Below are 13,332 nucleotides of genomic sequence, written 5' to 3'. Positions count from 1 at the left end.
TTCAATACACAGACCTGTGGAATATGGGCATCGGAAAAGCCACACCCAAACAGCTTAAGAACAGGCAATCGTAGGCTGAATTTGAACAGTAGCCAATAAATGAAGTAAAACTGACTGTTTCTGGTGGGATACAATCATTTAAAGAGTTTGTCAAGGCTGCAGACATTGTAGAAGAGTAATGAATTATAAATAAAAGAATTCTTGAAGGGCCTGCTACAGAAAATGTTTGCTGGACTTGTTTAGTCTTACTAGTCTCAAATATTGATACGGAAAGGACGCTGAATTTCCGGAATGTGTGCATCTATAAAAGGTCTGGAAAGTGTTTTCTGAAATGAAAATAAATGTTCTGAAAACGAAGCAGGAAGGTAAATTATGAAATGACGTTATATAAAGACTTCTGTATGATGCACTTAACAGAGGAGGGGAAGTGTGGATGCTAAATGTGGTTGCATATGTACTTAGGTACACAGTAACTCATAATAATAAGGACATCTTTCTGTGGATGGGATAATACACAGCTGTCAGAAATTTTTGCAAAATCGTGGTTTTCGTACAGCTGGCAAAGTGAGTGACGACAAAAACAACTGTAGAATACTAATCACCATTCATGGCCTGCTGTATAGCTAAAATCTGAAATCATTAATCCGATTCATGACAGACCATATACAATTGTAACAACACTGGCCAAAATAGTAATATCATTACGGAAGATATTATACAGGGTAAACCTATCATCTTGAAAATTATATCTCAGGTAACAAGTTCATATGTGGCAATCTCCCATTCAGGAAAAAAGTAGTAATGATAACTGAACTTTAACAATAATAATGTACCTCATGTTATGTACATAGTCTCGATATAGTAAGATTTTAGATGGGCATTTTATAGATTTGTATGAGGTAAATACACTTATATGAAACTCAAACTGGAAGCCCTATCTGTTTTTCTACTTTTGCAAAGTGTAGTGGATCTGAGGATACGAATATTCTAACAACATAAGAAAATGATATTTTAGATATTATTTGCTATTCTCACAGCGTTAGGCACCTTCTATTTTATGAAATAAAATAATGTGATACGTTTAAAAATTGTTTACGAAGGTTTGAGTGGTTTGACAAAAAATATTCAGGCCTTTTCAAGTTTTTCTTCTTTTAATGATTTAAATTAAAATGGCGATAAGTTTTAACACTTAATCGTATATAATGATTTAAAGAAATATGCCATAACTTGAATGCGAATTTAGTATGGTGTGTCATTTTGTTGATATGACAATGTCTTCTTTGTTTCACTTAGTCTTGTGACAGAGTCAGTGATAGGAACTCGCCCTGTGTAGCGCCTTTGGTTACGATTCTACCATCTTTCTCGATGTTGTAATGACTAGAGGTCAGATGCCACTTCAATCCCGCCATGTACTTCGCCACAATATCTACTGTGTGCTGCATGTACTCCAGTATCTCAGCTGGATTTCGAATTTTGGTTTATGTCACGAGCTTCTTAACAGACAGGATCTGTCATGCCCCACGCCCGGGTTCCCGGGTTCGATTCCCGGCGGGTTCAGGGGTTTTCCCTGCCTCGTGATGACTGGGTGTTGTGTGATGTCCTTAGGTTAGTTGGGTTTGAGTAGTTCTAAGTTCTAGGGGACTAATGACCATATATGTTAAGTCCCATAGTGCTCAGAGCCATTTGAACCATTTGATCTGTCATGCATTTGACAATGGTGGCGCATTGTAAGTATACATTAGGTCATTAATGATGATTAGTATTATTATTATATTATTATTATTATAACGATTGTTCCCCTTTAGGAGAGCGATTTAACTTGAATTCATAATTTTATCTTAGGATGTTTTTCTTCTTTGCTTCCCAAAACCTCCTCATCCTCTCAGAATGCTCCTTCTTCCGTTCCTCTGTCCATTTTTTACCAGGCTGACGCGATGTTCTTTCCCCAAACTTCACACTTGTGATTTTATGTCGGCACTCGGTGCGATCTTCGAAATTTTTTATGTTGATCTGCTGTAGATCCCTCTGGACTTCTTTCAGTCATTCTGTGCCACATTTACTCCTTGTTATAATATTGAATAATTTCTTTGCTGTTCTGGAGTCTTCCCTCCTGTAGATGTGTGTATAAAATTTGGCTCGGCGCTTTCTGATTTCATCTGTTGCTATGTTGATCTTTCCATAGAGTTCGTTTTGTGGTCTCTTCATCCAAATGCCATTTTTGTTGATTGGACAGTAAATCTTCCTGAGAATTTTTCTTTCCTGCTTTTCTATTTCCTTAATTTTTGAATGACCATCAATCAGCTGCATGGATTGCTTCTGGAAGTATCACTGTTGTATAGTGCCTTAATTTTGCGTCTGTCGAAATGCACTTCTTGTTGTAATGCGTCCATGTTAGCTTGTAGGCCTTCTGGAGCTTGGTGATTCTTTGTTCATTGGCAATTCGGTTTAATCCTGAGGACTGTATAGTTTCACCGAGGTGTTTAAAATGGCAGACTGTGCAATTTTAGCATATTTTGTTATTAAAGGGGATTTATTTTCTGGCTGCCTTTCCATATATTGGATTTTTTCATAAGATATCTGTAGTCCGGTTTCTTGTGAAATTTCATGTAGATTTTCCATTGCGTGAATCGCTTCTGTTCCGTTATTGGTGATAATTGCAATATCATCAGCGAAAGCAAGGCACTTGACTTTAATTCGGTTCTCTTTCTTGATACCAATTTGGATATCCTTTACGTGAGGTTCCCACTCCCTGATTATCTTTTCTAGAACAATATTGAAAAGGATTGGGGATAGTCCGTCCCCTTGTCGGACTTCAGATTTGATTTCGAAGGGTTCCGATACTTCGCCCATGAATTTCACTTTGGCCGTTGTTCCTGTAAGTGTCTGTTCTGTGATTTTTCGTGTCTTTCGGTCAATCCCAAATTCTTCCATGATTTTAAACAGGGTTCCACGGTCCACTGAATCTTATGCTTTCCTGAAGTCGATGAATGTAACTACTGTGTTTCAGCATTTCCTCATTTGTAATATTGTCTTTAAGCACCAGATATGTTCCGCACATGACCGTCCTTTTCTGAATCCGGCCTGGTATTCACCAATTAGTGTATCTGCTTGGGATTCTATCCTGTTTAGAAGCGCTTTGGAAAGGATTTTGTAAGCGACTGGGAGCAGGGAAGTTCCTCTGTAATTGTTCATGTCTGTCTTGTCGCCCGTTTTATGTAGCGGGTGAATTAGAGCGCATTTCCAGTCCTCTGGGATCTGCTCCGTTATCCATATGTCTGACATTATATGGTGTAATTTCTGCATAAGTATATGATCGTTTAGTTTCCAGAACTCAGCAATGATCCCATCTTCTCCTGGTGCTTTGTTATTTTTCAACTGTTTGACTATCTCCATAATTTCTTCAAGATCCGGGGCATGTGAGTCTGGGTGTGTGAATACTGGAGTAGAGAAGACAAGTTTTTCTTGGGGTAGTTCGCAGTTGAGGAGGGAACTGAAACATTGGGCTAAGATTTTGCAGTTATTTTTCGTGTTGGTTTCCATAGAGCCATCGGGTTTCTTGAAGCACAAGATAGGCGCTTGGTATCCCTGTAAGTTTTCTCTGAAAGTCTTATAATTAGTATTTTTAATTGTTTTTATTAATGAGTGTACTCAATTTTTGTCTTTATAGATCCCTGATTTTAGTAAAGTGACATTACAGCTTTGCGCAAATGGCGCGTTCCCGAAAGTAAATAGGGAGCTGGAGGAGGCGTTAGAGTGAATGTTTTAGAGGTGCCGTACAAGTGTGAAAAATAGTAAACAGACTACTCAGAAATGTGGAGATGGAAGTTTTAGCACGATGTAGGAAGAAAATATGGCTGGCGTGAAATAGGACAAAAGAGGGGTGACTTTAATAACAAATAAGAACATAAGTGAACAACATCTAGAAAAATTTTTGGAAAGTCGTGGTTTACATACAGCTGTTTTGTCACATTATTAAACAATAAGTTCCAGTCAGAAGTGAACTATCCTTGGGCACGTACATGCGAGGGAAAAAACAAAAATTGGAAAAGTGAGTAATCATAAATGCAATTGTAGTATACCAATCATAATTCATGACCTACTGTATAGTTAAAGTGGACATGACGAGGCCAGAAACCTTAGCTAGATGGGTGGAAGTTGTATGTGGAACGGTCCCACAGGAAGGTGGGACTGCGTGACTTACCGATGTACGCACGACTATGCGTCGCGGCCTTGACCCGTGGCCGCGCCGTGCGCGTGCCAGGCGTCGAACGCGACTGGGTTAGCTCCAGCAGCGCCACTCAGCGCCACTCCCCCAGTGGCTCTGCCCGCATAAAAGGCGCCCACCTCCGCTGTCCGGCACCACAGTCCCCCAGTCACCCGACGCACCAAGCACAGCAATGCAGGTGAGTGCCCCGCATCGTGGGTTTCATGTTTTCCGAACCACATGGTTGACATGACACCGCGGCCTCAGCGTAATAGTAAGAGACGCAGTTGTTAGCTAAGAGTCAGCAAGAAGGATGGTTGTATCCAAGAGACGTGATTGACCGAATGACAATACAACACATCTGGTATTGATAATAGCTGCGCCTAATTCTGTATCTATTTTTACATCTACATCTACATCTACATCCATACTCCGCAAGCCACCTGACGGTGTGTGGCGGAGGGTACCTTGAGTACTTCTATCGGTTCTCCCTTCTATTCCAGTCTCGTATTGTGGAAAGAAGGATTGTCGGTATGCCTCTGTGTGGGCTCTAAACTCTCTGATTTTATCCTCACGGTCTCTTCGTGAGATATACGTAGGAGGGAGCAGTATACTGCTTGACTCCTCGGTGAAGGTATGTTCTCGAAACTTTAACAAAAGCCCGTATCGAGCTACTGAGCGTCTCTCCTGCAGAGTCTTCCACTGGAGTTTATCTATCATCTCCGTAACGCTTTCGCGATTACTAAATGACCCTGTAACGAAGCGCGCTGCTCTCCGTTGAATCTTATCTCTTCTATCAACCCTATCTGTTACGGATCCCACAATGCTGAGCAGTATTCAAGCAGTGGACGAACAAGCTTACGGTAACCTACTTCCTTTATTTTCGGACTTCATTTCCTTCGGATTCTTCCAATGAATCTCAGTCTGGCAGCTGCTTTACCGACGATCAACTTTATATGATCATTCCATTTTAAATCACCCCTAATGCCTACTCCCAGATAATTTATGGAATTAACTGCTTCCAGTTGCTGACCTGCTATATTGTAGTTAAATGATAAGGGATCCTTCTTTCTATGTATTCGCAGCACATTACATTTGTCTACATTGAGATTCAATTGCCAATCCCTGCACCATGCGTCAATTCGCTGCAGATCCTCCTGCGTTTCAATACAATTTTCCATTGTTACAACCTCTCGATATACCACAGCATCATCCACAAAAGGCCTCAGTGAACTTCCGATGTCATCCACAAGGTCATTTCTGTATATTCTGAATAGCAACGGTCCTACGACACTCCCCTGCGGCACACCTGAAATCACTCTTACTTCGGAAGACTTCTCTCCATTGAGAATGACATGCTGCGTTCTAATTTAATTTAATAAAGGTTCAGTTAAAGTATCCACTTAAATTCAAATAGGACTGATCAAAGTAACGTAGAGTAGGAAGCAATCATGAGAAAACTGAATCAAAATATCGAAATAAAAGGTGTGAACATAAAAATTTATCCGTTTTTTTGCTGTTTCAGATGCTCTTTTGTTTCCATAATATGAATAATTTGATGGTGGATATATTTTATATATCAGATGGAATCTCTTGCCTCCAATATTTGGCAGTGGTTAGAGTACATCTGGACGAACCTAAGAGATCCAGTTGATTAAGGTCTTATGGGAAAAGTATTTGATACATTTTCGTAGTATGTGGTAAAGTTGCGTTACATACAATATTCAGAGCTAAAGGATATTTTGCGCCAAGCGGAACCCTAGTAAGGCCAATGAATGCACATAAGAAAGAATTAGTGTAGATCTTCTTAAAGAGAACCGTACTAATACACATGGAATCAGTTTTCTGTTCAAACAAACAACATTTTGTCATACGTTTTAATAGGTTTTTGTTTGTAAATGTGAAAATATTTGCGCCAACAACGACACGATATGGAAATTTCGAGGGTTCGAAATCCGAAGTTGACAATATATGTGCATGTAACTAGGAAATATTTAATTTCTTTCATGGCAGTCGTTAGGTCTACATATTCCTCTTAGACGATTTGTCCTGACGTAAAAGTAATTTTCATTTCGAGTGAGATATTACAGTAGTAACATATACAGTAGTATATACATAACATATACAGTAGTAACATATTCCTCTTAAAAGATGTGTCCTGACGTAAAAGTAATTTTCATTTCGAGTGAGATGTTTCAGTAGTAAAACACTGATACCCGGATTACGGCGTTTCAAATACCCGTCTGGCGACAGACATTTAAGTCTTCCATGACTTCCCTAAATTGCTTAACGCAACTGTCGCAATGGTTACTTTGAAAGACAAAGCCGATTTTTTTTAACCTTCCTCAAAGCGCGCTATGTTCCGTCTTGCTCGACATCATCGTCGAGGAGCTTTAAACCTAATCGTTTAACTCATTGTGGATGTGGTCCACTGTTTGGATGGAATGAATAGCGATCATCAAGAAATTTTGCCGAAATGTTGTTTCACTCCACCTAGTTAACAAGCCCAGTATTACATATTTTGTGTTTCACAGGCTAACTAATGATTTATATTACTCAGTCAATTTCAAGTTGTGCAAATTCTAAAGTCCGAGATTAAAATTATATTTTGAACGAATTTATACTGCAGTGATTATATAGGTCTCGAATTAACTTAAAGTATGATTACGATTTGTAAAATATTTGTAGAGCTGAGGTTTTGGTTGTAGTTTTAATGAAACCGAACTAAACTTGATTAGAAGATTGTTATTTATTTACTTTCAATATCAATATATTCAAGTGCCCTTACCACGAATTCAACCAGAGAAGTTCCACAATCAAGTTTACCGAAAATAAACTAATAATAACGAAATTACATTATTTTGCGAATAAAGCCTCGTTCATTATTTCCAGAAAAGGCCAGATATGATCAACGTGTAAACACCTTGAACAAGCATGATTAACTTCTCATTAAGTTTCTTTCATAGAGAATTAGAACGTGATAAGCCATGGAATGAGGTAACTTAAATGAGGTTCCATCGCTGTGTGCTGCAGGCCACGCTGGTTTTCGTCGCGGCGTCGCTTGTGGCGGTGGCCACAGGCGAAGCGCCCTCCACCAGCTACGGCGCGCCCTTCCGCCAGGCACAGCGTCTCCAGACTCAGCCGCAGCAGCAGCAGCCACAGGCATTCGCCCAGTCGCAGGCTCAGCCATCATTCGCTGCTCCTCAGTCTTTCTCCGGATTCTCTGCGGCCAGCTTCCGCCCACAGTTCTTCATTCCCTCACAGGACGCGTCTCGACTGTCGGGCCTCTACCGCCTGCCCAGCTTCGCAAACTCTGCCCCCACCACCACAGAAGCTGCCACCACCACTACAGAGACTCCTACGACTACCGTGGCCGGCCCTTACAACGTAAGCTCTTTTAATATATTCACTTACTGCGGCGCAACTACGTTACCTCTAGCTGAAGTTGATGTGTTTCCTGTACTTTCCAATATAAGTATGTGAAAGATGGCAGATTTATAAATTGTATTCATTACACTTGTCTGCTCTTATTCCAGAGGATTACGAAATCTGACAGATAGTACGGGTATTGGAGATGTTCCATTTGCTTTTCTATGTAATGTTCTGGGAAAGCAATTGTCTTTGATTTAGTGTAGGAGTCACTTGGCGAGCAACAGAACTTATAGAAAATTAAACTGAAGTTAATATTCTGCAAACAAATGGAAGTGAGGCGCTTGGTATTGGTTGTGAAGGAAGGACACTTGAAGTTACGTAGCTGAGTGGCAAAGATGTGAGAAATTTCTTTGCAGAACCAGTGCTCAATGGATCGTGTTGAAAATTCTTACTTCTATAGATAAGGCTGCTAGGATGCAAGTTAACTTGTTCGAATTCTGTTGCTGAAACAGTTTTTTCTTTACTAGTAACTGACTGGCTTGGTGAGGCGAGATGTTAGCTTAAAGTTAACGTCACCAGATTGCCTACGTTCTTTATGAATTCATGACATCTGTGTAGCGTGAGGGTAGCTAACAGTGTCAAAGGTGATCTGACGATCGGATGATTAAGTTCCTTTAGTTGTATTCCTGAGGTGACCGTGTGGCTAGGGCCTCCGTTGGGTAGACCGCCTGCTGCAAGTCTTTCGAGTTGACGCCACTGTGGCGACTTGCGTGTCGATGGGGATGAAATGATGATGATAAGGACAACACAACACCCAGTCCTTGAGTGGAGGAAATCTCCGACCCTACCAGGAATCGAACCCGGGCCATTAGGTATGACATTCCGTCATGTTGACCACTCAGCTACCAGGGGCGGAAAAGAGGTGTAGGTATTGAACGTTAAGTTCTGTGCTGTCCTTCATCTCATCATTGTACAATATAAACATGTCACATCACTGCACAAAGATCCACTGAAGTGATGTACACAAGACAGATATATTTAAGACCCAACTCTGATGAACAGTTAGGTGGTTGGACAACTCCTGGGGATAATCCAGATTACATTCTATATGACGCCCTCTTAGTTGGACACTAACGAGAAGAATGTCAGGATGATAGAAAAAGTATTTATACATGTGGGAATAAATTATGAGGAACTAGAGGAACACATGTTGGGCAAAAAGTTAAAAATTGCCTTTGCTATTTATGCGACGTGATAGGAGTACTATGAAATGTGTATTTAAATTTAATAAGTATTACAGATTGATGTATGTATACCATTTCCTTACTTCTGGTGTGTAGTGTTTTTATAATGAATCAATTTGCTTTTTTCCTATTGATTTAGAAAAGTGCTCCTATGTTTGCCCACAGTATGACTTCCCCAGCGGCCGCACTGCGGCGCTACGCGAGGCCGAGGAGAGCGGCGTGTACTACGTGCTGCAGCCAGACGGCCGCTTGCAGCGCATCACCTACGCCCACGGTCCCGCCCCCATCTCCGCCGCCCCCGAGCAGCAGCGTGCCTATCCTGGAGAGCCGTCTGCCTTGCAGCAGCCAGCAGTAGCAACCGGCTACCTGGCGCGCTTCGCGTACCAGGACCTGCATCCTGCCGGTGCTCCCATCTACTCTTACAAGCAACCTGAGCTTGTGCGCATCAACTAGGCTATCAGACATGCTCGTTTCGGTTCCACGATTAGCTACCCCAATGTTCAGTACAATCGCGTAGCTTACTAAACGCTAGCTGAGTGTGTTACCAAGTTGCAGTATACGAATATTGTGTGTATCCCGGCATTCTGGGAAATAAGGCATACTGCCTCCTCTCAGACTCAGCTCTCAGAAGGGCTTTATTAAATCTGTTTAAAGGACAGCACACCGTATTATCATCATCTTCTCAATGAAAATTTCTGATGTACACTATACAGCAGAAAGATGTTGTTACAACGATGAAGTTCTTAAAAAAAATCATCAGGCTTAAGACAACAACTAAAATCTTTCATTGTCTCTCTGACTACCAGTGTGTATTATGTTTATTTGTTACACAAAAAGGAAGATTTCAGAAAATCGCTGTAGCAGTCATTTATTCAGTACGCTGGATGACTGAGCATCGCTAAATGTAATTTGGCAAACTGCATTTATTATTGTAGGAAAAAATTATTGTTGCCTTCGAATTGGTCAATATCCCGACAAAAATTGCTTGATATAGATGTTTTGTACAAGGTCTTATTTACTTGTTGACTAGTGATGTAGAATTGTTTAACTGCAATAAAAGTTTTGTACAATTATTTGCAAATTTTTCATTATAAAATGTCTTAGATTGTCAACAGTATTGTACAGCCTTAAATGAATATTATCTTAAAATATTAATGTATTACATACATCGTTCTCAAGCTCTTGACCAGCCCTATATTTTTTTTTTTAAAATAAAGCAAATAACTTGTCCTAAAAATTTTGTACACTCCATGGATTGCACTAACACATCTGATAAAAAACACCATGTGGAATGGACAAAAGGGTATAACCTTAGATCATCACTAACAAACACTGTGGATAATTTACTGTTGTATCTGAATCCGGATGCTACTGTTTAGACTTCTATGGCTTTTAATCTCTAAATTAATTTAGCATTACATCTCACTTCATTGAGAAAGAATGAAAATTTTACATCGGTGTGCAGCTGTATTCAAAAAGATTTAAATGCAGCCTTCTGTACTCCGAATGTGAAGACTTCACCGTATGCAAACACCCGTGGTAGTCGATCGACGGGGGAGCGCAGGAGTGCTGTCAATTTGCAGGGACTGATTAGTTTCTTCTGTAGCTCCAAAACCATTATTAACGTTAAACACACACTTTTTCATTACAGAACACAGTACATTTTGTTACTTAGTCTTTTTTTATTATCAATTTACATGTATGCATATTTGAAAATGATCACATTTGCAGACGGGCAAATTGACAATAATGACACTAACATTAATGACGTTTTTCTCTTTAACCTTGTGGTGGGAATCCATGCAACGTAACTACCAACAGAAGCGTAGACTGTGCAACATATGGAGGTTTGGATCGTTGCAGATATCGTGCAAAGGTAGGGTTGATGTTTAAGGCAATCGCGTATGATAAGCAGATAACGGGTTCGTATCCCGGTGCGGCTGAAATTTTCATGTAACCAGTAAGTAATATTTTCATACTTAATGCATAATGTCATTAGAGCTGCAAATCATTACCACTGTTTGTTCCTTTAGACTACGTGCGTTTCTAAGAGAACACACGTTCTAAAAATAAATAATATGTCTGTAACGCCGAAATCAGTTCGCACTATGAACCATGTTTTATGCTCACGTATGCACACCACGCTGGGAGAAAGGAAAATCTCATTTATGAAAATTAACATAAATGTATCTGTGCATGTATTATAAGCGAACTGGTGCACTGACACGCAGGTACACACACACACACACACACACACACACACACACACAGACACACACACACACACAGAACGCAAACTCTTGACCAATTCTGTGAGAAATCTTATAACGTATTATTATATAAGTTTGGACTAAAATAATAAATATACGAGTAGATATCATTACATCAGTGTGCTAAAAACGTTTTCACATCAGTAGGTAATCGTTGGACATAATAGTAATTTCATTGTTTCTGTCGTAAGTGATAGCCATTTATGGCACTGTTGCTGCTCTCCTCCACCCCACAGGGATGCGCCAGTTTGTGTACTAATTAAATATTCCGTATTTCAACCTTGGGTACACGACAGGGGTCTTTCGGACCCGGCCGCCTTTCATTATTTCACAAAAGTGTCTTAAAATTAAATTATTTTTGTTGAAGGCCTTCTTAGTCTTTGGAAATGCAGTTGATTTTCTTAGGAAAGAATATTGGTATGGTTCTTTTAGAATCTTAAGCGAACAAGCCGTTTTAGCAAGAGTTTATTTTTCTCTGATCTGAATGGAGTGCTAAAATAGCGGGCTACAGGTAACATTTATCAGTTGTGCACAGTTATACTAATTGTTGAGAGGCTGGAAGTATTGTGAAAGCTACATCCCAGAACTCCTAAGAAGGTTAGTGTATTTCTCAGTGTCAACATGTTTCAGATGAGTATAAGTTTAATTTTATAAACCGAATAATTACAGAACATATCTTTATTTATTACTTAGAACATGAATACCAAACTACTTGCAAGCGACAAAAGAACATGATCTGAAGTCAGTGAGCGTAATTTTCAGTAAACAATTCCTGATGCCGTGAACAGGCGCTGATGATCATCAGGATAATAAAGTGATCAGTGAGTGACTAGGCCATATAGACTGTAGAGTTGCTGGTTTTCTTATGATATTGGTTTCCTAAGAAATTACCTTCATTTTTTTCCACCAGTATTTTGCGAGAAACGGTAAGAAAAAATCGTCAAAGGACTCTTATTGACCTGCCTCATGTATCTGCTACCCGATTCAAACTTCCTCCCTTGAAGCAAATACTTAGCCTCCTCATTTTGTCTTTCCCTAGCCGTTCTACTATAAACTGATCCATCAAGATATTTATGAAAGAACAGGATGCAATTCCCCATTAGGATCAAAAACTTTATAATTAAAGCTACTAGCATCCCTTACTGAACAAAATCAAGTGATGTAGAAAAATATTTATTTAGAACTGTCTTTCCTGTATTATCTACTCTATTCTCAATTGTAGAAGTATTCTCTTTAATATGCACCACTTATGCCTCATTCTTTGAGCTCCTAAAAAAGCTGGTCATAATCGTCTTTAATTCAGATTTTCCTCGTTTACACTGTTCAGTGTTTCTATCCTAACAATCTGTTTTTTCGTTTATGACAAATTAAATTTTGCTTGCTTTACAGATATCTCCAACTTAACTTTTTTGAATCTTCAATTCCTCACGATCTTTATTTACCTTTAACTTAACTCTGAAAATGTTCTTCATAACTCGGATTCAAAATTGTGGTTCAACTCTTCCAACTTTTGATGGAATTGTTGGTCTACATTTCTATCTTTTCGAACATGATTTCAAATTTTGTCTGTGATTATCGTTGTGATTCAATAACATCTCCCAATACTTTCCTCCGCCCTTTCTACATTTACATTAACAGCAATTAAAACGTTATTTGAAGCCATATTGACTATTAATCGACCATGACTGTTTCAAAATTATGAGAAAGTTTTCAATTACTGTTAGCAGCCACAAATCTTTTTGACAAATAAGTTATTTATTTAGCACCATGTTTCAAGGTGATACTTCAACATCAGGCTATACTGGCATTACAAGAACCTTTAATTTAAGTGTATACACCTACTAATGTTTCCTTACGTGACTGCTGAGATCATCCTGTGGAGAGAGAGAAGGATTGCCTAGTAAGAGGCGATGCCACTCATGATAATCTTATGAAGCAATCGCTAATTTTGTTCTTGTGGCGTGGCAGTTTCCTTGCAATGTGCTGGGGCATTGCTATTACCATGCCTCTCTTGGACTTCTGCACCAAACATCACAACGGTGTCTTTGAAGCACGATAGACAAAACGAATCACCAGTGAAGACAACAACACGGTCGTCAAGTATCGATATGCCGATCCTTGTGTATCAGTAGGAATGTCTTCTGCATGTCTTCCTGTCGTATCACTGATGTTGGTTAGCGTAATATATTACGAACAGAGCGACTTTGAGAATTTTACAACACAAATCACAGTATAAATAAAT

The 13,332-nt window shown here is 39.5% G+C and overlaps 1 protein-coding gene across 3 annotated transcripts in view; it reads left to right on the top strand.

The window, feature by feature from the left end:
- The window catches only part of LOC126478878 (uncharacterized), a 62,453-nt gene extending 52,609 nt beyond the window's left edge, over nucleotides 1-9,844 (top strand). The window contains exons 1-3 of one of the 3 annotated variants that reach the window (XM_050103736.1): nucleotides 4,375-4,403; nucleotides 7,238-7,591; nucleotides 8,986-9,842. In XM_050103736.1, the coding sequence (XP_049959693.1) occupies nucleotides 4,398-4,403; nucleotides 7,238-7,591; nucleotides 8,986-9,273 (648 nt within the window). In that variant the 5' untranslated portion in view covers nucleotides 4,375-4,397 and the 3' untranslated portion in view covers nucleotides 9,274-9,842. Of the gene's footprint in view, nucleotides 1-4,374; nucleotides 4,404-7,237; nucleotides 7,592-8,985 lie in introns of those variants that run through there. The other 2 variants (XM_050103738.1, XM_050103737.1) reach the window with 2 other exon arrangements.
- The last annotated feature ends 3,488 nt before the right edge of the window (nucleotides 9,845-13,332 follow it).

This window comes from Schistocerca serialis, chromosome 1, assembly GCF_023864345.2.
Source record: "Schistocerca serialis cubense isolate TAMUIC-IGC-003099 chromosome 1, iqSchSeri2.2, whole genome shotgun sequence".
Taxonomy (NCBI): domain Eukaryota; kingdom Metazoa; phylum Arthropoda; class Insecta; order Orthoptera; family Acrididae; genus Schistocerca; species Schistocerca serialis.
The sequence above is the reverse complement of the archived record's forward strand: the minus strand, read 5'-3'. Positions and strand labels throughout refer to the sequence as shown.